We start from the raw sequence: 25,818 nt of genomic DNA, 5'->3' as shown, positions 1-25,818 counted from the left end.
CGTTCTTTTGCCTCAGCCTCCCAAGTAGCTGGGACTACAGGTGCCCGCCACCATGCCCAGCCAGTTTTTTGTATTTTTAGTAGAGACGGGGTTTCACCGTGTTAGCCAGGATGGTCTCGATCTCCTGACCTCGTGATCCACCCGTCTCGACCTCCCAAAGTGCTGGGATGACAGGCGTGAGCCACGTGCCGAGCCTACATTTTTCTAAACATAATGCTATTGCACACTTAATAGACTATAGTGCAGTGTAAATATAACTTTTGAAATAATTTCAAAGGTATTACAAGAAAACTATAGAACAGTACCCCTTATGGATACTGATGCAAATATCCTCAAAAAAATACTTGCAAGCTAAATTCAACAGGATATTAAAAGGTTATACACGATGACCAAGTGGGATTTATTCCTGGAATACAAGCGTGCTTCAACATATAAAAATCAAGTAATGTAATGTACCACATTAACAGAATGAAGGGGGAAAATGCACATAATTATCTCAATTTAGAAAAAGCATTTGACAAAACTTATACCCTTTCACAATTGAAAACACTCAATAAACTAGGAATAGAAGGAAATTATGTTAACGTAATAAAGGCCATATATGAAAAACCCATGAGTAAAATCATACTCAATGGTGAGAGACGGAAAATTTTTCCTCTAAGATTGGAATAAGAAAAGAATGCCCACTCATGCCATTTCTATTCAACACAGTACTGGAAGTCCTAGCCAGAACAATTAAGCAAGCAAAATAAGTAAAAAGGCATTCAAGTTAGACAAGAAATAAAATTAGTTAGTTCTGTTTGCAGTGGAAATAATTTTATACGTGGAAAATCCTAAAGACTCCACCAAAAATCTGTGAGAAGTAATAAATGAATTCAGCAATGTTGATGGATACAAAATCAATATACAAGGCTGGGTGTAGTAACTCATTCCTGTAATCCCAGCACTTTGGGAGGCTGAGGTGAGAGGATTGCTTGAGGCCATGAGTTTGAGACCAGCCTGGGCAATATAGCAAGACTCTGATCTACAAAAAAATTATTTTAAAAATTAGCCACCTGTGGTGGTACATGCCTATAGTCCTAGCAACTCAGGAGGCTGAAACAGGAGGATTGCTTGAGTGCAGGAGTTCAAGGTTACAGTGAGCTATGATCACACCACTGCACTCCAGCCTGAGTGACAGAGTGAAACTCTGGCTCTTAAAAAAAAATTATTTACATTTCTATACACTAACAGTGAGCAATCTGAAAGAATAATTAAAAAACTATTCCATTTAAAGTACTTATGATTAAACTTAACCAAGGAAGCAAAAGACTTGTACACTAAAAAGTACAAAATGTTACTGAAAGAAATTTAAGAAGACAAATAAATGCAAGACATCCTGTGTTCATGGATTAGAAGACATTGTATTGTTAAAATATCAATACTACCCAAAGTGATCTATGGATTCAATGCAATCCCTATCGACATCACAATGATTTTCTTGCAGAAATCAAAATCTATCCTAAAATTCATATGGAAACTCAAAGGACCCAATTAGCCAAAACAATCTTGAAAAAGAACAAAGTTTGAAGTTTCCCACATCCTGATTTCAAAGCTTAATACAATGCTACAGTAATCAAAACAGTGGTACTGGCAGAATAACAGACATGTAAACAAATAGAATTGGTAGTCTAAAAACAAATCCTGGCATAAATGGTCAAATGCTTTTCAACAGGGTGCAAAGACTGTTCAGTGAGGAAAGTACAGTCTTTTCAACAAATGTTGCTGGGAAAACTGGATATCCACACAGGAAAGAATGAAGTTATACCCTTACATTATACCATAAACAAAAATTAACTCAAAATGGATGAAAGATAAAATTATAAGAGCTAAAAGCATGAAACTCTTAGCAGAAGACACAGGGACAAGCCTCATAATATTGGATGTCACAATGATTTCTTGGATATGACACTAGAAGAAAAGGAAACAAAAGAAAATAACAGATAAATTGTACTACATCAAAATGAAAGACTTTTGTGCATCAGAGGATGTAGCAATGGAATGAAAAGGGAAAATATTTTCAAATCATATATCTGATAAGAGATTAATATCTAGAAAATATAAAGAACTCCCACAACTCAGCAAGAACAACAACAGAAAACAACCCAATTCAAAAATGGGCAAAGGACTTAGACATTTCTCCAAAGAAGACATACAAGTAGTAATAAACACCTGAAAGATTTTAAGTGTGTTTTGGATAAAGAGCCAAGAGTGTGGCTGGATACCTTTTGCTAAAGACATTTAATGTGTGATTAATAAATCCAATCAATCCTCTAAGCCCAATCAAGGAAAAATATATAGTATCCAGAAAGGATCTGTGGATAATCCTCGTCTGATGGCATGGATCCCTTTGACACACACAGGAGACCCACAAGGTTTTTTTAGAAGAATGTTATACCACTAAAAACACTGCCAGCTTGACCTGAAGAAAACAAAAAAAGGGAAAAATGAAAGAAGGCTATCAGACATCTAGGATTCTACAGGCAGTAAAAAGGATGATAGAGTTACTTGACTGTTAACATCTGACATCCTTTAAGATAAAGGAAGAAAGACTCAGAGGGCAGAGCCATGGATACAGAGGAGGAGGCCAGTAGAGCAGTGATGCCTTTGTGGCCCAGACAATAAAGCATCAAGCCACAGAGGGTAATTCTCAGGCCTTGAAACCCTGCCAGGTTTCTGTTTTTTGTTTTTTGAGGCAGAATCTCACTCTGTCGTCCAGGCTGAAGTGCAGTGGTGTGATTTTGGCTCAGTGCAACCTCCACCTCCCAGGTTCAAACAATTCTCCTGCCTCAGCCTCCCGAGTAGCTAGGATTACAGGTGCCTGCCACCATGCCTGGCTAATTTTTGTATTTTTAGTAGAGACAGGGTTTCACCGTGTTGGCCAGGCTGGTCTAAAATTCCAGACCTCAAGTGATCCACCTGCCTCGGCCTCCCAAAGTGCTGGGATTATAAGTGTAAGCCACCACGCCCAGCAAAACCCTGCTAGATTTCAAACATGCTTGAATCAGTGACTGCTTTTATTATTTCATATTCTCCCCTTCAGAATGGGGATGTGTATTCTATACCTGTCCTGCCAATGAATTTTGGAAGCAGGTTGCTTGTTTTCTGGTTTTACAAGTCCACAGATGGAAAGGAATTTTGCCCCTACATGGTTCATAGATCAGATTTCACTCATACCTGATTTAGATGATATTTGGGACTTTTTGAGTTGATGGTATTTAGACAGGATATTTGACTTACAGTTGATGCTGGACTGCATTAACTTTTGGATATGGTGGGATGGGGTGAATGTATTTTTCACATTAGATGGATAGGAATTTTCAGGGACCAGAGGGTACAATGTAGGAGGTTGAAGAGTGGCCTCCAAAAGATATGTCACCTGGAACTTCAGAATGGGACTTTATTTGGAATAAATGTCTTTGCAGATATTAATGTAGGGATCTAGATATGAAATTACCCTGGATTAGGGTGAACTATAAATCCAGTGAGTGACTTTGAAAGGGAAAGAAGACACTGAAAAAAAGACAATGTGAAGATGGAGGCAGAGATACCAGTTATGCTGCCACAAGCTAAAAATCATCAGCAGCAACCAGAAGCTGGAAGAGGCAAGGAAGAATTCTCCGCTAGAGCCTTTGGACGGAGCCCTACTGGCATCTTGATTCTGGATTTCTGACCTCCAGAACTGTAAGAAAAGAAATCTGTGCAGTTTTAAACCACCTAGTTTGTGGTACTTTATTATGGCAGCTCTAGGAAACTACTACGTCAATACAGACACGATTCCCCACATGCACATGTGCATGCACACACACAATGTTATTTTCCTGAAAATGTTTTTAGCTTTTTCTTCTAAATTACCATCTTATCTCAACGACTGCAGTTATGTTTTTGTAGTTATTATAGTTGGATAGCTTTTCATAGATTTTGGGGGGCCACTGCAATTGCTTTTTATTTTTTACTTTGAAATTATTATTACTACTATTTTGGAGACAGGGTCTTGCTCTGTCACCCAGGGTGAAGTGCAGTGGTGCAATCTCGGCTCAGTGCAACCTCTGTTTCCTGGGTTCAAGCGATTCTCCTGCCTCAGCCTCCAGAGTAGCTGGGACTACAGGCATGTATCACCATACCTGGCTAATTTTTGTAGTTTTAGTAGAGACAAGGTTTCACCATTTTGGTCAGGCTGGTCTTGAACACCTGACAAGTGATCCGTCTGCCTCAGCCTGCCAAAGTGCTGGGATTACAGGCTTGAGCCACCGTGCCCGGGTGCAATAGCTTTTTATAATGATTTGAGATTGATATCACTTTCCCTTCTCTCTACTGATTTCTTTATATATGAAGACTATTAATCCTATGTCCATCATATATGTGGGCAATTTTTTCTTCCCAGGTTTTCATGCATTCTTTAATGCTATTTTTCCCCAAATGGGTTGTTTTTAAATTTAAATAGATTTGTATGGCTAAGAAAGTAATAATGTTCTCTGCATAAAAAGTATCTTACTTGATGGACTAGGGACATAGAATATTAGCCTCCAGGTTTAACAGGGTTAGAGAGCACTCCCCACCTTGGAAGCCACATGGCCCTCTGGAGCACAGCTCTGTCCTAAGGCTGGGTCCAAGATTTGAGACTCTACTCTAGGATTTCCCAGGAGTTACTCATTCTCTCTGAATATTCCTTTCCTTTTCCGTAGAACGGAGATTATAATGCCTGACTCAAATGGATTTTGCAGGGATTTGACATAACAAGCAACATCATTCTTTATTGTGAAAAGAAACAGAGATCCTGGGGATGACAGGGGTGGACAAGTGCACAGAACTGGCCCCTTTGGAAGGATGAAAGTCAACCCTGTGAGTTGGGCTTTGGTTTCTTAGCCCGAGCCAGATCTCCTGGTTCAGTCACAGGGAAATACATCTATTGGAATAAAAATACAGGGAAGATGATGAGGCTGAAGATTATGACACTTAAGGATTTCCTCTTAGGGCTTTGTTTTCAGAATCCTAGGTCAGTCTATGTGAGGGCCTTCTCTGGGATCTTGCCCTTGGCCGAGAGGAAGTGCAGGAGGGAGCTGGGAGATCAGCAGAGCCGGAAGTCCAAAGTTCCATCCCCAGGTCACCCAACCTCTGCTCACTTGGCCTGAATTCCTAGACCTCACCTTGGGCCGTGCAAGAACATGAGGAGCTTGGACGTAGTCACACTGGTTGTTATGAAGGCAGCTGTGGTGGGGGAAGGACAGGTAACATCCATTAGGACCCAAGTGGAGACACTCTGACAATACAATGCCATTTCTTAATCTATGCAACAGAAACATGTCTGTGTTTTCTGGAATTTATTGCAGCAGAAGGAACTCTGTGAAAAGCCAAATGTCTACCAACCCTGAAAAGCCAAATGTCTACCAACAAAGGAACAGGATCCACGGAACTGTGAAAGGAAAATAAATCTTGGGATCCCAAAATCACTAAGCTAAAGGGAAAAGTCAAGCTGGGAACTGGGTCATGCAAACCTGCCTCCTCTTTCGGTTCCTAAATAAGATGGCTATAAGATGAAAAGCTACACGCCTCCCCCATATTTTGTCCGCAAGGAAATTTCTCGTGAGCTGCAAGATCTTTACCGTAAGGTGTTTCTATTAAAATTTCACCACGACAATGTAAATTGATAGCTTATCTTTACAGGTACAGTCACCCCCCTGTCCTCCAGACACAAATGCATATCTGATTGTTCCCCGGCCCCATTTTGTCTATGTCATCTTTATATTAAAAAATGCAGATTCACTGAGCCAGACAAAGGCATGAGTAACTATCTTTCCCTACCCTCCCCCTTACATGAAAATTGTGTACTTCTCAATATCCTACCCTTTCCCCTTTAAATCCAGAGTCCTCAAAATCATCTTTGAAAGGCATAGACCTGTCTCCCCGGCACATGTCCTTAACTTTGGCAAATAAACCTCCTAAAATGATTGAGACTTGTCTCGTCATTTTTCTCAATTGACAGAATTCAGAGAAGTACTGTACACCTGTTCAAAATAACTAGGTAGCTGAATATATACCAAAAGGGAAATGTACAGTTTGATACTGAGTGAAATAAAGAAGCAAAGCCAACGATCTGCAAGTTCCCATTATTTATTCCCCTGCTCCTCCCAGCGCATACCAATCACTGATCACCATACACACCCAGCACTCACTTCTTTTTTTTTTTTTTTTGAGACGGAGTCTTGCTCTGTTGCCCAGGCTGGAGTGCAGTGGCACAATCTCAGCTCACTGCAAGCTCCACCTCCTGGGTTCATGCCATTCTCCTGCCTCAGCCTCCCAAGTAGCTGGGCACACCCGGCTAATTTTTTTTTCTATTTTCAGTAGAGACGGGGTTTCACCGTGTTAGCCAGGATGGTCTCGATCTCCTGACCTCGTGATTCGCCCACCTCGGCCTCCCAAAGTGCTGGGATTACAGGCGTGAGCCACCACGCCCGGCCTAGCACTCACTTCTGAGACAACTAGTAGTTCATCCCCGACTGGACAGAGAAAACCTGCACCATTTTCTGCTGCTCCTGGGAGAAGGCAGGCACGCTGGAGAAGGCTGTGGGCACTAGGGTGAATAAGGCACTCTGGGTCCCTTGGTGGCTGGTATCCCACACAAAGAGCTTGTCATTCACGATGCACAGACTGGAGGAAAAATGGGCCATCAGGTAGCTGGAGAGAAGGACATCTCCCCACCCCCTACAAGAATCTTTTCCTACTGTTCAGAAACCTGATTTCTTCGATACCTCTACTGTGCCTGCCTCCTAGCTTTTTGGCTGGTACCCTCTAACCCTCCCACAGAGGCCACCTTTGGAGAGACTGCCTATATGCTTCACCAGTTTTGCAGGTTTACCTACAACCCAAGGATGGTTTTACACCCACATTTGCCCTTTACAATAGCCCAAGGGAATAGACAGTGTAATCACCAGTTTCAAAGGAAGATTCTGAATTACAAAAAGGTCATATGCCTCGACCAAAGTCACAGTGAGTATCGCATCAGGAAAGAACTCATACTCTGACTCCAGAGCCCACACATTTTTAAAAATTTTTTTCAATACAGGGTCTTACTCAGGCTGGAGTGCAGTGATGTGATCTAGGCTCACTGCAGCCTCAACCTCCTGGGGTCAAGACCCTTCCACCTCAACCTCCTGAATGGCAGGATGATAGATGCACACCACCACATCCAGCTAATTTTTAGTGTTTTTGTAGAGATAGGGTCTCACTGTGTTGCCTAGGCTGGTCTCAAACTCTCAGGCTCAAGCAATCCTCCCACCTGCAGCTTCCTAAAATACTGAAATTACAGGCATGAGCCACTGCTCCTGGCCCATACTGTTAACTATTACACTAGACTGTTGGTTTTTTACAACATTGAGAACACCCCGAGGACTGCACCACCACATTCCCACACCACTGGCCCCAGGCCGGGATGGGTGCTCCCACCCACAACACAGCACTAACCTGGAACTGCTGCCAGGGGTAGCGATGAAGGTCCGAGTGAAGGCAAGAACAGAACCCTGAGACTGTCCTTCCACTTCAAAGACAACAAACAACATTGCCTTAGAGTTGCACAGGCTTTACATGTTCACACGGTGTTCCCCAATCAGTCTTGCTTGACACTCACACAGAAGGGGGCCAGGCCAGGATAATTGCTCACTTGGAGTCAGGCGGATGTGGTAGGAATGGGGAGGGCAACAACAGGAATAATCTGCTCCCAGTGATAGGGCCCCTATCATGTGTGGGGCCCTGTGAAAACCACAAGTTCACTTGATTCCTATATCACAGTAGCCCAAGAGATGGGTTATTATTAGCCCTATTGTGCAAATGAGGAAAGTGAAGGGTTAAGTAACTAGCACAAGTTCACAGAGTAAGGACCTGGGATGAGAGCTGTCAGACTCCACAGTCTGTGACCTTAATGCAAGCCTGAGCTGTGCAGGGCAGACAGGCGTGGACCTAGGTCAGATCAGGGTGGTTTATGGGCAGAGTTGGGGTGGGAAAACACAGAGGGAACAAGAGGAAGGAAAGGAACGAAATCAGGGAAGCTGGGGGAGTTCTGAGAGGGAGCCCAGCCAGGGGGAGGGAGCAGTGGGGGATCTGGGGAAGGGACTCTACAGACACTCACCTTCCTTGAATACCCCATTGACAGAAAAGCAGAGCATCCATTCCTGAAAGGGAAGAGCTCAGGTGCTCAGGATCCCCCTTAACCTCCTACCCACCTCTGGCTCTCTGGGCCTGCCCGAGGGAGGAAGCAGGTACTCACCGTCTGGCACCACATGTCCACCAGGAAGGAGCTGAGGTCATGCTGAGTTTTGGGCAACGCACTGAGGGAGTCCACAATGTCACGTTTTGTGTGCCTCAGCAGCTCCCCCTTCAGGTCTGTAGAGGAGAAGAGAAGCAAGGATTTGGGGGGCTGCCACACTTTGGTTGTGTGATTGTTCCTGTCACACCGGCTTACCCTGCCCAGTCTTCTCCATCACACACTTACAGGGGTCCTTGAGAATTTTTATATTCCTGCTATCCTTGAAGTACTTGCACAAGCTGCTCCTAGGAGAAAAAGAGGAGCAGGAGTGGGTGGTCCGGCCAGCGAGGGCATTTCCAGGAGTTGGTGTCTTTCTGCAGGGGAGTCACACGGCCCCAGACCAGGGTCTGAGCTATAATACTCACGGGGCTGAGTCCTCGGGGTTGAAGGGAATGCTCAGGGAGAAGCAGGCCTCATCATGGTAAGCACTAAGGAGACCCTGTCGATCTCCAGAGTCATAGATCAAGTAATACCTGTTGGGGACCAATGAGAATAGGCTATCTCTGTGGCCTGGGTGCCAAATGAGACTTAAAAGTCTCACTGTGGGCAGACTTGTACTTGGCTAACCTCATCTGACCTAACCCTCTCTTGCCTCAGATTCCCAGGGATACTTACTGCTGCAGGAATTGCAGGACCAGATTCTTCAACATCTCAGATCCAAAGAAGCTTCCCTGGAATAAAGAGTCCCCAGGACCACAGATGGTACCCCCCCTTTCTCATGCACCACCCTGCTGGATCCTCTCTTCTCACCTTACAGGTTGGTAACGTCTTGTGGGCTTCAGTACCACACAGAGTTGGTCTGGGTGACTGCTGGCCATCCTGGGGAAGGCAAGAGGAAATCAATAGTGCAAAGTAGGGAGGTGGCACTGGATAATTAGGGAAAAGGAAAGACCCAGGAGAGGGTGAGATCAGAAATCAGGTGTGAAAGCGTTCTGGAAATTACATGGGCAAGATTACTACAGTCAGCATTGCCGCCACCTGAAGGCTGTTGTGAACTTGTGTGAAGAAGCTCCACAGGCTCTGCCAAGTTCCCACATGGGACTGTATCACCTTCCCCCCTCCCTTGAGGTTTAAGGGTTAGATCCATAAATGTAACTGGGACAATATCTAAAGGGGTTTGGGGCAGTTGGGGGCAGCATCAATCCCAATTAGGAAAGTCAATGATCAAGGAATACGCTTACCAGGCATAATAATTTGGGGAACAATTCCAGGATGGAGCTGCCGAAAATCAAAACAAAATGGACAACGGTAAGTGAAACTGTGGAGCTGTCCTCCTCATGGGAGCAATCACACCTACATCAGAGACACAGTGCAGTGTGTCCACCTACACTCCGGAGTCCCTGCCCCTGCAGCCCTGGGCAGCATTGAGAGCCCAGGCTTCAGGACTTTCTTCCCCTCCCTCCATCCCTCTCTCACTTTTGTCCAGGTCCCCAATGAAGGCTCCACAGGGAGCAGGAAATGGGGTGGGAGCCCAGGGCTCTGCTACCTCACTGGGTGTCCATCAATCTGCCTGACCTGGCCCTGTCCAAGACCAGGTCAGCTCTTATGGACGGCCCAGGATGCTGGGACAGGGAGGGTGGTGATGCAGGCTCAGGAGGCAGGAAGGGGAAGACAGAGGGATGATGGCAGAGATGGGGTGAAGGTAGGGGAGGGAGAGACAGGTGAGACATAGGAGAGGAGAGACAAGTGAGAAACAGGATGCAAAGCAAAGGGAAGGGAAAGATGCTGTACCATGGTGATGGAGTTCGAGGAGGAAGAGAGAAGAAAAGGGCGCCCCTGCTGCAGCCCTTTCCCTCACCGCCCCCGGCTGGTCCTGGGGACCGAGGCAGGTAAGGAAAACATGCAGCTGTTGGGCTGGGGCCCACTGGATGCAGCTGGAGCCTTTCTCACCTGTGTGAGCTCAGTCTGAGCTGCGCATGGGAAATGGAGGAGTGAAGGGTCAGGCCCTAGCTCAGTATGGGGTTCAGAGTCTGGGGACCCCCTCTCCCGACCACTGCATTCTCTTGTGATGGTCCCTGACACCTGTGCCCCTCTGTGCTGACGCCTTGACGGAAGAATGCTACCTGTCTTGGGCTACCCAGGACTCCTCTGAGGGCCCAGGCAAGACAATGTGAGTTGTGGAGGGAAGGAGAGGCAGCGCCCCGAGAGGCCTGTCTCCTCAACCTCCTCTGCCCTCTGCCATCCACTCCTGCCTCGGGAAGGTGGCCCACTTTTGGTCCCCTGACTCAGGAAACCCAGGTTTCTCCCCGAGGAGGGCCCAGCTCCTGGCATTGGGCCAGAGAAGAGATGGCATGACAGCAGCCACCCAGGGCCTCAGCCCTCAGTATGAGGCAGGGAAGCCCCCATGCCAGCTCAGGACGGGTGGGAGAACCTATTTGGAGCAAGAGAAGGAGAATCCCCTTCAGGACAGGGGAGGGAAACCGTGTCTCAGCATGGAGGCAGGAAGGCCTGTCTCAGCATGAAGACCTGGGCTGGAGGACTCTTCTGGGTCCAGGGCACCAGCACCTGAATACTGCTGGTCCTGGGGAGGTGGGGAAGTCCCGCTTCCTGGTGCACACTCACAGAGGGCACGCTGAAGGAGGCTGGGTGGAGACAGGCGGGAAACGCATCCCAGAGCAGGTGAAAAGGGCAGCATGTCAGAGGAAGGAAAGGAGACCTCTAAGCACAGATGAGTGAGTGACACAGAGAGAGGAGTGAGGCGAGGGGGAAGGAGAGGGTCTGTGGTCCTCCCAGAAGACCAGTGCTGCCTCCTCCTGCAGAAGGGCACTATCAAGCACAGGTCAGGGCCCCAGGCGGTGACAGAGGGTACGACTGACTTTATGTTGCTGGAGTTATCCGAGAAGGTGGTGCACACTGGGCTTCTGTCCGCACACTTCTCTCCTGGCTCTGTCCCTTTCCATTTGTCCATCCCCACTGCAGACATCACCTGCAATTATGCAGAAGAACCACATAGACCCAGGAAAGAGCAGCCGGAGGGCCCTGCACCCTCAGTCTCCTCCCTTGCCAACAAATCCACTTCCTTGCCTCTTGTCACTACCCTAATGAACCCTCCTCTCCCTTTTTCTTCAAAAAACGATCATTTTGGCCGGGCGCGGTGGCTCAAGCCTGTAATCCCAGCACTTTGGGAGGCCGAGACGGGCGGATCACGAGGTCAGGAGTTCGAGACCATCCTGGCTAACACGGTGAAACCCCGTCTCTACTAAAAAAATACAAAAAACTAGCCGGGCGAGGTGGTGGGCGCCTGTAGTCCCGGCTACTCGGGAGGCTGAGGCAGGAGAATGGCGTAAAAACCCGGGAGGCGGAGCTTGCAGTGAGCTGAGATCCGGCCACTGCACTCCACCCTGGTCGACACAGCGAGACTCCGTCTCAAAAAAAAAAAAAAAAAAAAAAAAAAAAAAAAAAAAAAACGATCATTTTATTTTTCAAGAAATTCAGCTTGTTAATGTCGGGGGCCTTTGGCATAATGTCAAGCTTCTGGGAGGCTTTGTTGCTGTTTGGGTTCAAGGGCAAAAGCTATGATGAGGCATGAATTAAGAATTAAGAGTGAAGGCCCCCAACAGGGGATATCTTAGACCAATTAGCCTCCTAGCTAATCTCTTCCACTTTCACCCTCAATCACAGCATGAGCCTAAGGCCTCACCATAGGTATGTTCTCTTCATGGACGTGCAGGGAGGCAGCCATGCACTTTCCAGGATTCGACGCCATTTTAGTATCACGGGTCATCATGTCTCCAGAAAGCAGAGAGGAGAAAATCAGAAGTCTGAGAGGGACCTGCCTGGTACAGCATCAGCACTAACTCCTCCCCAAGTTGCCAACTCTAAGGCACCATCTCACACAGACACCTCTGCCCTCATCTGCCATAGAATTACTGTTATCAGCCATACCTGGGTAAAAGGGGAGTCTCTGGATATCAAGAGCTTCCTGGGAGACATCACACTGTTGGTTCATGGCCAGCTGCAGAGTATAGAGATGGTTTTCAGAGGCTCTAAAGTTGAGGTGGTGAAGGGGACAATAGGTGGGGAAGAAGCGGTGGGTCTGGCTTTGTGTGAACAACTTGCCATGAGTCTGTATTACCTTTATCTTCTCCACCTTTTCTGACTTCAGCTCCTTCTGCGCAAAGTGGGGTATACCAGCAGGGTTGACAAAGATTGATATCTGCAGAGAACGCAAGAGGGGCTGAGTAAGCACTAGGAACTTTGAGCCCCAAGATCAAGTAAGACCTCACACTTGCTCTGCCCTCTTGCTCAATGCTAGCCTTGGTCATTCACTTGACACACACCTTTTCATTATCCTCATCCCAAATCTTGCCACTGACATTCTTCAGTGCATAGGCGATGCTGGCATTCTCCACAAAGAAGCTGGCATGCATGTTTTCATAGTGAAACTATAGGGAGAGTTGCAAGAGAAATAAAATATGAGGCCAGAGTCTCTGCTCATCCAGTCCCCAACCTGTCCTGTTTTTTCTCGTCTGCCTCATGGTCCTTTCTTACTTCAACTGGGATGAAGGGTACACTGCATTCATTCCGAATCAAATTCAGCAGCCACTTCTCATTGTATTTTATGCCGAAGGGAACCTATGAGTGAAAGAAAGAATGAGTGAGGAAAGGAGACTGACATAATGGAATTAAACATTAAAATTGGACCCAAATATGTTCCTTTCAGGCTTTAAAATAGTTGAAGATAGGACAACATCCATTATTGCTAACTTATGTATTTCATTATTATGTCATTCATCATTTCTAATATCTATTATTTCTAAGCACACATGGATTTCCTAAATACCCTTTCTTACTATTCAGTTTTCTTAAAATAATCAATTTAAGATGTTTAATATGAGTTTTCTTTTATAAAGTCCCACAAGAGTTTACCTAAGGCAGACCAGGCCTGCCCCTTTGACAAGGACCCCACTAATTCAACCCCTCACATCCTTAGTTTGAGCCAAACTGAAGCATCCGGTGTGGAGATACTCTATCTCCTTAGCATTCGTTTCCTCCTTTGATTGTAAATGACCTCTTCCGTTCTCTCTGCAGTCAGTCTGTTCCCTTTACATTGCTTCTCTGAATTTACTCTTAGATGATCTAGGATGTTAACTCCTATTAATAAAGGACAGATTACAAACTTTCCTGCCCTTACAAAAGGATCTAGTGTCTACACAAATCCAACACAGTTACCCCTGTTCTCCTTCGGAACGTTAGATCCATTTTGCCAGGACACTCACTGTGATCTTGAACCAGCTCCCTAAGGTCCCATCCGGCATGTTCCCCTCCATTCTTCTCTGTGGAGGTTTTTGCTCTCTTTCCATGTTAACATGGGTTTGGTCTTGTTTACGAAAACTGCCTTTCCGATTATAGGGTGAAATAGCATAGGGAGTGCTGTGAGCAAATGGAGAAAAGGTAGTTCACATATGCTCTGAAAGTCTTTTACACACATTTGATCCACTGATACCAGGGCTACAATGAAGTTTGCTCAACCATTAATCGAGTTCTGTCATTCTCTCTCTGTCAAGTTGGAAAGAATGACATATTCAGCTACATGGTTATGTATTTCATCGGCTGGTACATTCCAGCCATGCTGACTGGTCACTTACTATCTTACTGAAGAGTCCATGTGGGCACCATGCATTGCTGCTTCTCCATCTTGCTGCTGATGGGATGAAGAATGTATGCCAGGATTGACTTTTTCAGACCTACTGCTCAATCTCCTTTGGTAAATATCCGAACATCTTGCTCTTCTTTGAGCAACTTGATCAGTGTGACCTTAAATTGAGAACAGCACATCAACACTTAGAATACCAGAAAAAAATCTTGGGAAAATATAATGGATAATGAAAAAATTCACTGATGTTTGTTTGTTTATTTATTTATTTATTTATTTATTTATTTTTTAGAGTCAAGATCTGGCTCTATTGCCAGACTGTAGTGCAAGTGGCATGATCACCGCTCACTGTGGCCTTGTCCTCTATGGCTCAAGAGATCCTCCCACCTCAGCCTCCCAGGTAGCTGGGACTACAGGCACATGCCACCACATCTGGCTGATTTTTTTTTTTTTTTTTTTTTAGAAATGGGGTCTTCCTGTGTTGCCCAGGCTGGTGATTTTTTATAATCTAGAAAGAAATATATCACAGTGCCAAAAAAGTTGAAAGACTTCACTGTGGTTTCACCTCCTGGGAGATGAGAGTTGGGGAACATTCACAGCCAAGGAAAAAACAAGCACAGCAGAAAGGGTTTGAGTTTGGGTGATGCTGATCTATGATGATAGTCCTTGCTCTGCCCTTTTCATTCTGGGTACCTGGAACAAATTGCTTATCATTTCTAACCCTCAATTCCCACCTCTACTTGGAGAATAATAAAATCTACCCTAAAAGCTTGGTATTATGGCTCAAGGGTCAAAGGCAAGTTCCCTGCCTCAAAGAAGAATCAGATAAATGAAAACATTGCTGAAGAAAATATCCAGAATGAATCTTGGAGAGACATACTTATGGAAATTAATTACCAGAAGAGTGAAAGAGAGAATTTAAAAAGAGTGGTAAGCGTGGCCGGGCGCGTTGGCTCTTGCCTGTAATACCAGTACATTGGGAGGCCAAGGTGGGTGAATCATGAGGTCAGGAGATCGAGCCCATCTTGGCTAACATGGTGAAACACTGTCTCTACTAAAAATACAAAAAATTAACCGGGCTTGATGGCGGGCACCTGTAGTCCTAGCTACTTGGGAGGCTGAGGCAGGAGAATGGAGTGAGCCCAGGAGGCGGAGCTTGCAGTGAGCCAAGATCGCACCACTGCACTCCAGCCTGGGGGACAAAGCGAGACTCTGTCTCAAAAAAAAAACAAAAAACAAAAACAAAAAACAAAAACAAAAAACAAAAACAAAAAACATGTGGTAAGCATATCTAATACTACTTCTCCACTGTTCCCTCTCCTTATTTCTGGGACTCAAATTCCAGACCTCCAGGCCAGGCTGGTCTCAAATTCCAGACCTCAAGTGATCTGCCCACCTTGGCCTCCCAAACTGCTGGGATTACAGGCTTCAGCCACTGTGCCCGGCCTCTACAAACTTATTATTTTTTTAAATTAGCCAGCCGGCGGTGGCTCATGCCTGTAATCCCAGCACTTTGGGAGGCCAAGATGGGTGGATCACGAGGTTAGGAGATCGAGACCATCCTGGCTAACACAGTGAAACCCCATCTCTACTAAAAATACAAAAAAATTAGCCAGGCGTGGTGGTGGGCACCTGTGGTCCCAGCTACTAGGGAGGCTAAGGCAAGAAAATGGTGTGAACCCGGGAGGCGGAGCTTGCAGTGAGCAGAAATCGTGCCACTGCACTCCAGTCTAGGAAGACAGAGCAAGACTCCCGTCTCAAAAAAAAAAAAAAAATTGCCAGTGGGGCGTGGTGGCTCATGCCTGTAATCCCAGCACTTTGGGAGGCCAAGGAGGGTGGATTGTGAGGTCAGAAGTTCGAGACCAGCCTGGCCAATATGGTGAAACTCTGTCTCTACTAAAAATATATTTTTAAAAAATTAGCTGGGCATGGTGGTGTGTACCTGTAGTCCCAGCTACTCAGGAGGCTGAAGCAAGTGAATCACTTGAACCCAGGAGGCAGAGGTTGCAGTGAGCCAAGATTACACCACTGCACTCCAGCCTGGGCAATAGAGGGAGACTCCATCTCAAAAAAAAAAAAAAAAAGAAAAAAAATTAGCCAGGTGTGGTGGCATATGCCTATAGTCCCAGCTACTTGGGAGGCTGAGGCAGGAGGATCATGTGAGCCCAGGACGTCAAGGCTGCAGTGGGCCATGATCAAGCCACTGCACTCCTGCCTGGAAGGCAGAGCAAGACCCTGTCTCAAAAAATAATAGGAGGAAATGTGCACTTTAAGAAAAAACATTTCTAAAGAAAAGACATACATTCCATAATGATGTTAATGTAACAAAAATTGGGCAAAAATGTGACCAACCGGCCGGGCACAGTGGCTCATGCCTGTAATCCCAGGTGGGTGAATTACCTGAGGTCAGGAGTTTGAGATCAGCCTGAACAACATGGTGAAACCCCATCTCTACTAAAAATACAAAAATTAGCCACGTGTGTTAGTACGCTCCTGTAATCCCAGCTACTCGGGAGACTGAGGCAGGAGAATTGCTGGAACCCGGGAGGCAGAGGTTGCAGTGAGCTGAGATCGTGTCATTGCACTACAGCCTGGGTGACAAGAGTAAGACTCCATCTCAAAAGAAAAAATAACAAAACTAATTTACACTGAATTGTGATAGGCCAAAGATATATATTGTAATCCTAAGGATAAACACTACGACAATGGCAGAACATTTCACTTTCTAGCCAAATGAGGTAAAATTTTAATAGTTAAAACTATTAATCATTTCAAAGGAGAGGTGTGGAAAAGAACTTAAAACAGGCAAAAATAAATATATAGTAATATGGTCTATTTAAACCAAATCATACCTATATTTTCATTAAAAGAAATTAGACTTAAGTATTCCAAATTAAAAGGCCGAGAGTATCACACTACATGAAAGATTCCATCAAATTATCCTGAAAAGAAACATGTAAAATTTAATAATATAGAATATTTGAAAATAAGAAAAATGGCATGATGCATACCATTTACACACTGACCGACTAAAAGCTTATATAACCATATTAATAAGAGAAAATATATACTTTAAGAAATACTGGCCGGGCGCAGTGGCTCACGCCTGTAATCCCAGCACTTTGGGAGGCCGAGGCGGGCGGATCACGAGGTCAGGAGATCGAGACCATCCTGGCTAACACGGTGAAACCCCGTCTCTATTAAAAATACAAAAAACTAGCCGGGCGTGGTGGCGGCGCCTGTAGTCCCAGCTACTCGGGAGGCTGAGGCAGGAGAATGGCGGGAACCCGGGAGGCGGAGCTTGCAGTGAGCCGAGATCGGGCCACTGCATTCCAGCCTGGGTGAAGGAGCCAGACCCCGTCTCAAAACAAAAAACAAAAAACAAAAAACAAAAAAAAAGAAATACTAGAGAAAAGAACTCATAATGATAAAGGTTCACATCAACAAGAAGATACTAAGAAAGCAGGTGTGCGCACTGCCTTCGCTGCACCTGAGCCTGAGGTGCGTGGCTCCCAGGCCCTCGCCAGCTCCAGGTGTGAGAGGAGGACTTCAGAAACCCGACTGAGAAGTGGAAAGACCCCCAGGGAGGGTCGGACCTGCCTCAATTCCGCTAAGGTCTTTCATTTCTTGTTCGCCTACTTTCATGAAATCTTCACATCGTTTTAATGGTACTAGTCAAGACAACAAAATCAACAGACTTTCAGCCTTGAGGCAACATTGGTGTAAGAACACTATGGAGCTCATCAGAGTATATCACTGAAAAATATGATGGCTGAAAACAATTTTAAAATGCTAAAGATTCAACAGTGCGTGGTAGCCAACAAACTACCTAGAAACAGGCCATATATTTGCAATATTTGCTTCAAGCACTTTGAAACACCATCAACAAAATTAACTAGGCACTATCTCATTCATACTGGTCAAAAGCCATTTGAATGTGATGTGTGTCATAAAACCTTTAGACAACTAGTTCATCTGGAGAGGCATCAACTAACTCATAATCTGCCTTTTAAATGTAGTGTTTGTCAGTGCCACTTAAAAAATCTGAAGACATCTGTGAAGCACCAACAACTTCACAATGAAACCTATCAGAATAAGGTTAAACAGGTCAGAAGACTGCTGGAGGCCAAGCAAGAAAAGCCAATGTATGGAGTGTATAATACTTTTACCAGAGGAAAGATGGGCATTACACCCGTGCTGCAAGTCCAATCCCACATATAACATGAAGAGAAGAAAGAATATTCATGCAAGTACAATCTGTGGCAAGATGTTTCCATCACAGTCAAAACTTAATAGGCATGTACTTATTCATACTGGTCAGAGGCCTTTTAAATGTGTCTTGTGTAGTAAATCTTTTCAACAGTCACCTCACTTAAAAATCCACCAACTTACACATTCAGAAGAAAGACGTTTTCAATGTTGTTTTTGTCAAAAAGGATTTAAGATTCAAAGCAAACTTCTGAAGCATAAACAAATCCATACTAGAAATAAGGCTTTTCGGGCTCTTTTATTAAAGAGGCGGCATACAGAATATCGCCCCCTGCCTAATAAGTTAAAGGCAAATCAGGGTGGTTTTGAAAATGGTGATATTGGTGAATCTGAGTAGAATAATCCACTTTATGTCCACTCAATTTATATTGTCCCTTTTCAATGTCCAAAGTGTGAAAAGTGTTTTGAATCACAGTAGATTCTCAATGAACACATGTGTTTTCCTGCTAGAGGTGGCAAAATTCCAAGCAGGTTCAAAAGAAGCTACAACTATAAAACCATTGTTAAAAAAATATCTTGGCCAAGCTTAAACGTGCTAGGAGTAAAAAATTAGATAACTTTTGATCTGGGAAAAACGTATTTAAAAAGAGTTTCTTGAAAAATTGTGATCGTATTTCTGGTGAGCTAAGCTCTGAACAAACCCAAAGAACATTTGTGGGTCCTTTTGGCAAACATGGAACATATAAAACAATTGGCGATAAAAAAAGAGAAAACATTGACTTTGCCATTTTCTTGGCAAAAGCAGTTCCAGAACCAAAATTTGGGAAAAAAATGAAAGATATCCTTACGACAGCAAACTTATTAAGCATTGATAATTCGGTGAATAAGAAAGACTTGTCAATATGTGGCTTATCAGGTGAGGAATTATTTAATAACTGTGACATACTTCAGTGTGGTTTTTCAGTTCCAAGGGAAAACATACTTACTAGACATAAGATATGCCCTTGTGACAAATGTGAGAAGGTATTTCCTTCTGTATCCAAACTAAAAAGACACTATTTAATTCATACTGGACAGAGGCCTTTTGACTGTAATATTTGTGGGAAATCTTTTAGACAGCTCACTTAAAAAGACATGAACAGATTCATAATGAAAAGAGTCCTTATGCATCCCTTTGCCAAGTAGAATTTGGAAACTTGAACAATCTTTCTAATCATCCAGGTAATATTGTTAACTATAATGATTCCCAACAATGTCAGGCTCCTGGTGTTCAAAAATACGAGGTCTCAGCGTCAAATCAAATGTCAGGAGTTAAGGCAGACTCACAGGATTTTATTCCTGGTAGCATCAGGCAGCCCTGTCTTCCTAATGTACTTCTGGAATCAGAGCAAAGCCATCCTTTTTGCAGTTATTCAGAGCGTCAAGAGAAAAATGCTGTCTTCCTGTACCGATGCAGTATTTGTGCTAAGAGTTTCCGATCTCCATCTAAACTGGAAAAACACTACCTAATTCACGCAGGGTAGAAACCATTTGAATGCTCAGTTTGTGGCAAAACATTCAGACAGGCTCCTCACTGGAAGAGACATCAACTTACTCAATTTAAAGAATGACCACAAGAGAAAGTGGTTGCCTTGGATTTGGTTATGTAAACTGTCGCAACCACTAACAATTGTGGTCTCTGGTGATCTTATTTTTAAAGCCTGTATTATTTAAAATGCATTTTTATCAAGAGGCCTGCATTAAATTGAATGGTTTCACAAGTATTTGTCCTGCATAGTAAGTAGGTAAAATACATAGAAAATTAATACAATGTTTTAGAAACAGCCAAATTAATTTTCAGAGGCAAGAACATGATTTGATGCTATAAAGTAGGCACTTTAATATTGTAAACATGTGCTTTGGCTGTACTGAAAAGTATAAATTCATGATGCTGTACAAATAATTTAGTCAAATTCATTTTTTAAAGGAATTATTCCTTAAGACATGCCATCTCTTTTTATATATACTCAAAAGACTGAGAGGCAAAAATTCGCTTTTAGCTGCAGCACATAGTCCTGCTATATTTCATTTATTTTACATTTCATATGAAAGCATAATTTTGTCCACATGTGGCTCAAATTGCATTGAATTCTTTTTTTTTTTTTTTTTTTGTAAATTTACAGAACTACAGAGACACTAAAGGTGAATATGGATGAGAAAATTATAGTATTTTTTCACTGGTCTTTTCAAAGCTATTTATTTTTAGGACTATGTGGTAATCTCACTTTTTCAGGTGATTAAGGTTTTTTTTTTTTTCCCCAGCGAGTGCCATCTTTCACAAAATAAATTAAAAGTAGACAAGAGGCTAGGATGTATCCATATACATTTACCATGTTTACTTACCAGGAATATTTTCCAAGTGCCATAGTCTTTTTCATAATATGTATGCAGTTTTATCTTTTCAGAGGAATAATTTCAAGTCATTTATTTGCTCATTAATTATAGCAGTAGTCATAGACTTAAGACTCTATTCTAGAGATCTTCATCTCCATAAGACTTTAACATTTATTTTAGTAAACTTTTCTTTTTATGCCTCTTTAATAGAGTGGTCCTATTATTTAAGCCTGTTCTAAATTTGATCAAATGGCAATGACTAGGTCTAGTTTTAGTTTTTATTTTTGCAAGAGTCTAATGCTACAGAATTTTATTTTGATCCTTGTTAAATTTTTATTTTAATTAGTAAGGTAGTCATTCCTGTAGAGGGATAAGATGCTTGTAGAGTTGTGGGTAACATTCCAAATAGAACTGTTATGATTTGGGAAATATTCTAAACTACAAAGGACTTATTTCATAATAACAAATTGTCATTCACATTTTCCTTCATTTATAAAATCTTCAGGAATGATATTTTCTAGCAATAAAAGGAATTAACCATTATGTTCCTAAGCTGAAAAGAGGAACAGGTGGGTAATTATCCTACCATACTTAAATATAGTGGAAAATCCTCTGTTGAGACTGTGGATAAATGAACAATTGTAAGTTTTGCATCATAATCTGAGAACTCCCTTTTGGGGAAGGGGGAGGCAGGAGGGATAGTAGGTGGGGGTGATCTGCTTGCTTCTTTTACCACAGGTGATTTTTAAGTAACTTGGGTTTAATTTACAGAGATGAAACATGACAGTCTGAGTAACACACCCAAAGACATAGAGGTGCGCCTGTTTATTACGTAGAGACAGCCAACAAAAACAGAGGAGAATCACATGCTTTAAAGAACACTTTCTCTTAGGTTTCCTTGGGATATGTTCCTCTAGTGCAAGCAAGATAATGGTTTACAGAATTTGCTTTATACAAAACTTTTCAAGAACTCATCTGTTACACAAAAGCAAGGAATAACTAGTTTATATTTTCAAATAATGTTCAAGGTTTTTTTCCTTAGTATGTCTGAAAGTATTGATTTTGGCATTTTTCTAAGCAATTTATGTAATTTTATTTGAAGGAAATATTTTATATACTCTTTCTCAACCTAAACAGGGAGAGTCCTAACACTGTTGTGTTTGTATGATTATGAGGCTTTATTTGCCTAAGTGATACTACTATACTTTATTTTTGACCCATGCCTTTTTAAGCTGTTTCATATTGAAAGTTGGACTATTGTAAAAATTTTGTCAAAGGTGTACTGAAGTGCTATTTGAAGTACCTGTAACAAAACACAGTTGGTCCCTCCATATCCATGGACTCTGTCTCTGTGGATTAAACCAATTGCAGATCAAAAATATTAGGACAAAAAAATTAAAATAATACAAATAAAAAATACAATATAACTGTTATTTAAATAGCATTTACATTCCATTAGATATTAGTCTAGAGATAAAGTATACAAGAGGATGTGCATTGGTTATATGCAAATATGCCATTTTATGTAAGGGACTTGAGTATACTTGGATTTTTGGTATCTGTGGGTGGGCAGGCTGGGGGGATCCTGGAACCAATACCCTGTGGATACCAAGGGACAACTGTACTTATTTATCTTTATTATTATTGCAAGCTTTTTACAGAAACTTTATAGGAATGAAAATATACATGTTAAGAAGATTAGGCCGGGCGCTGTAGTTCAGGCCTGTAATCCCAGCACTTTGGGAGGCCGAGACGGGTGGATCATGAGGTCAGGAGATCGAGACCATCCTGGCTAACATGGTGAAACCCTGTCTCTACTAAAAATACAAAAAAATTAGCCAGGCATGATGGCGGGTGCCTGTAGTCCCAGCTACTCAGGAAGCTAAGGCAGGAGAATGGCATGAACCCGGGAGGCGGAGCTTGCAGTGAGTGGAGACCATGCCACTGCACTCCAGCCTGGGCAATACAGCAAGACTCCATCTCAAAAAAAAAAGATTAAACATTAGATATTAGATGGTTTGTTGCACACTAGAACTGCTAGTATTGTTGAATCAATTACTTTGATTTTATGAAAAAATAAACACATATCTTTAAAGAGAACTAGAAGAATTTTTTGTTTGAGTGATTCCAGGCTGTAGCACGATTATTTACTGAAGTAGTTTGATTGGCTGGCTAACTTAGTAGAATTATTGTTTCTTGTTTTGTACTGCAATAAGGCTTATAATTGTAAGATAAAAATGTGTGTGTGCTTAAGGGAAGTAGGTGGTGGTTAAAATTATTGAAAAAATTTCAGAATACTTTAAAAATAAAGTTTCAAGTTATACAAAAAAAAAAAGAAAGTAATTCTACATTTGTATGCATGTCTTAACATGGACCAATCTATGTTTAGATACGAAGCAAAAACGGATCTAAGTAAATAAATAAATAAATAAAATCACAATGACTGTGGGAATTTAACACACCTCTCTGAGTAACAGATAAAACTAGCAGACAAAAATTCAGCTACATAGCGAAGATTTAAATGGCATGAGTAATAAGTTTGCTTAAATGACATAGAACACTGCACAGAAAAGCTACACATGGAACATTCCAGAATAAGTCATATGCTGGGCCGTAAAGCAAGCCTTGAGAAATTTCTGGGGCGGGGGTGGGGGGTAATACAATCTACCTTGAATGGTTAGTGTGAAGATTAAAGATGTATTATTCCCTGCCCCACTACCACCTCTAGGTGTACAACCAAGGAATGTTAATTTTTACCAACCGCTGCCTCAGAAGACCATCCTCATACCTCAAACCCTGGCCCTGAGAAGACCACAAGACTCAGGCCTGGGCCCTTGCCACTGCCCACCCCCATCTAAAGGGAGATTGGCTGGGTGTCATGTGGGTTAGGGTAAGGTGGGGAAGGGGGTTCAGTCCCTTTTGCCCTGTGGAGACCTGAAACTCCAGCCTCATGCTGGTCAACTCACCCATGGTGTGTCCTGAAGGCAGTGACATTTTACCAATGTCCTTACAGGGCTCTCTTGAGGAGAATCTGTGTGGCCTGGGGACGGGAGTTTGGAGAAGATTGAGGAGGGCTGCTGAGGAAGGCGAGAGCAAGTCCCAAGCCTTGCTTACAGGAAGTTCCTTCCCCAAGCAGAGAGAGGAGTGTCCTAGGAGTCAGAGGAGAATTAACTTCCTGTTCTTACCACCCCCGAAAGTTTGCTGCCAGCCTAACACCCAGGGAGATGTTTCTAATGTAGCCACTCCTGCAAAGGTGGTTAGCAACAATCACAATCATGAGGCCTAGGACCCAGATACTTACTGAAACAAACACGGAGAACTCAGCTTGCTGGTCATCTCCAGTGCATTACATTGTATTCATTTACTCTGCAGACTCAGAGAACTCTGAGTGCCTATCTTAGCCCAAGCTCTGTACTTGCTACATTACTTTTTTCTCCATGTATTCCTCACAAGGGGACTCTGAACTCAGAATCACCAGCTCCGTGAAGGTGCTAAGGCTTAATAAGCTATAGGAACTTGTCTGGAATGATTCAGATGTGACCTGGAGAAACGAAGTGGAAATGAGAACCATGGAATGGTGGGTGACCCCCTCTATGCCCAGCTTTTCTAAACTCTTATAATATTTGTGGTTTACTTAAGTTAGGGCAAAGTAAGAGAATGTTCTGAAAATACTCGTGTGACTGGAATTAACTAAAGCCCATCCTAGAGAGAGAATACAAAAAAAAAAAAAAGACCAGGAAAATATAAAGTCAAAGTTCAGTGTGTCACTGTAATGAAAGTAGAAAAGAATCAAGTACTTTCTTAAAGACAAAATAAAATATAGTCAATGTAGATGGATACTCCTAATGATTAGAGCCAGAAATGTAGCTCTTAAAGTCTCAGGCCAGCGAGAGGGAATAAACTAGGAGCCTCTCTGTGTGCCAGGGCATCAGCCAGAATTTTCTGGAATTTTTCACCACTTTATTACAGTAGGTAGCTAGTCAGGCATAAGTGGGGCAGGAATGTCAGGTGACCATCAGGTGATGGTTCAGCAGTTGTCACACTGCCTCTCTGAAATGATAATTGATCTCAGCCAGCACCAGGAAGAGGCAGTTTCCCAATAGACAAAAACACCTGAAATGGGTAATTGGCAGCTTCCAGTAAGATCTCAAGAACTGACCGAGTGGACTCAAGCATTCCTTTCTCTTTTTTTCTTTCCTGCTCTAAAGCTTTGAAGTAAACTTCCAGTCCTGCTCTGAAACTTCTCTCGGTCTCCTTTTCTGCCTTATGTACCTCAGTCGAATTCTTTCTTCTGAGGAGGCAAGAATTGAGATTGCTGCAGACCCATATATATTTGCCACCAGTAACTTGAATATTTACCACCACTAACATATTTTGGTGCTATGTGACTCAGATACCTTCTGCCAGTAACACGTTGTCTGAAGTCCCTTCCTAGGGCTCAGTGCCCTGAGAGAGAAAGTCCAGCCCCTGAGTAAGCTGAAGAGATACCTGCATACGACAGGGTGTGAACATTTGGGGTGAAACAAGTGTAAGACCGAAAAAGCACACACCTACACACACTGTGAAGTCGTGAGTTTAAATCTGTATTGTTTTTGTTTTTGTTTTTGAGACAGAGTCTCGCCCTGTCGCCCAGGCTGGAGTGCAGTGGTGTGATCTAAGCTCACTGCAACCTTTACCTCCTGGGTTCAAGCGATTCTCCTGCCTCAGCCTCCAAAGTAGCTGGGATTACAGGCACATTTCACGATGCCCAGCTAATTTTTGTATGTTTTAGTAGAGAGAGGGTTTCACCATGTTGGCCAGGCTGGTCTCAAACTGCCGACCTCAAGTGATCACTCGCCTCAGCCTACAAAAGTGCTGGGATTGCAGGCGTGAGCCACCACACCCAGCCTAAATCTTTATTTTTTTATAAAACAATATTATGTGAACATTTTTATAAAATGGTAAATGCTATGGTTTGAGTGTTTGTGTTCCTCCAAAATTCACGTAGAAACTTAATCCCCAATGCAACAGTGTTAAGAGGTAGGACCTTCGGGAAGTAATTAGGCCATGAAAGTTCCACCTTCATAGATGGGATGAGTGCCCTTATAAAAGGGCTTGAGAGTGCAAGTTCATCTTTTTTTGCCCTTTCCACTATGTGTGGACACAGCAAAGGTGCCATCAATGAAGCAAAGAGCAAGCCTTCACCCGACACCAAATCCACTGATGCCTTGATCTTGTACTTTCCAGCCTCCAGAACTCTGAGAAATAAATTTCTACTATTTATAAATTACTCATTCTATGGCATTCTATTATAGCCACCCAA

At 43.1% G+C, this 25,818-nt stretch overlaps 1 protein-coding gene and 1 pseudogene across 6 annotated transcripts; one reads left to right on the top strand and one right to left on the bottom strand.

Moving 5' to 3' along the window:
• Positions 1 to 4,766: 4,766 nt before the first annotated feature.
• Positions 4,767 to 25,180, bottom strand: NXF3 (nuclear RNA export factor 3). Of its 6 annotated transcripts, none has more exons than XM_021932475.2 (20): positions 23,483 to 25,180; positions 13,927 to 14,095; positions 13,558 to 13,711; positions 12,830 to 12,913; positions 12,619 to 12,723; positions 12,414 to 12,494; positions 12,224 to 12,293; positions 11,979 to 12,067; positions 11,155 to 11,264; positions 9,520 to 9,556; positions 9,089 to 9,157; positions 8,954 to 9,009; positions 8,704 to 8,811; positions 8,495 to 8,583; positions 8,300 to 8,415; positions 8,162 to 8,204; positions 7,501 to 7,573; positions 6,558 to 6,687; positions 5,187 to 5,247; positions 4,767 to 4,945 (listed from the first exon to the last, which is right to left on the bottom strand). In XM_021932475.2, the coding sequence occupies exons 1-19, from the start codon at positions 23,508 to 23,510 to the stop codon at positions 5,236 to 5,238; spliced, it is 1,623 nt and encodes a 540-aa protein (XP_021788167.1). In that variant the 5' UTR covers positions 23,511 to 25,180; the 3' UTR covers positions 4,767 to 4,945; positions 5,187 to 5,235. The 6 variants fall into 6 exon arrangements, with proteins under 6 accessions (XP_021788167.1, XP_021788169.1, XP_021788166.1 ...); XM_021932477.2 differs by having other exon boundaries at positions 8,525 to 8,583; positions 23,483 to 25,179; XM_021932474.2 differs by having other exon boundaries at positions 4,767 to 5,247.
• LOC101023396 lies at positions 17,301 to 19,792 on the top strand (annotated as a pseudogene).
• Positions 25,181 to 25,818: the final 638 nt, after the last annotated feature.

Source organism: Papio anubis, chromosome X (genome assembly GCF_008728515.1).
Source record: "Papio anubis isolate 15944 chromosome X, Panubis1.0, whole genome shotgun sequence".
In the NCBI taxonomy this organism is placed as follows: domain Eukaryota; kingdom Metazoa; phylum Chordata; class Mammalia; order Primates; family Cercopithecidae; genus Papio; species Papio anubis.
The sequence above is the reverse complement of the archived record's forward strand: the minus strand, read 5'-3'. Positions and strand labels throughout refer to the sequence as shown.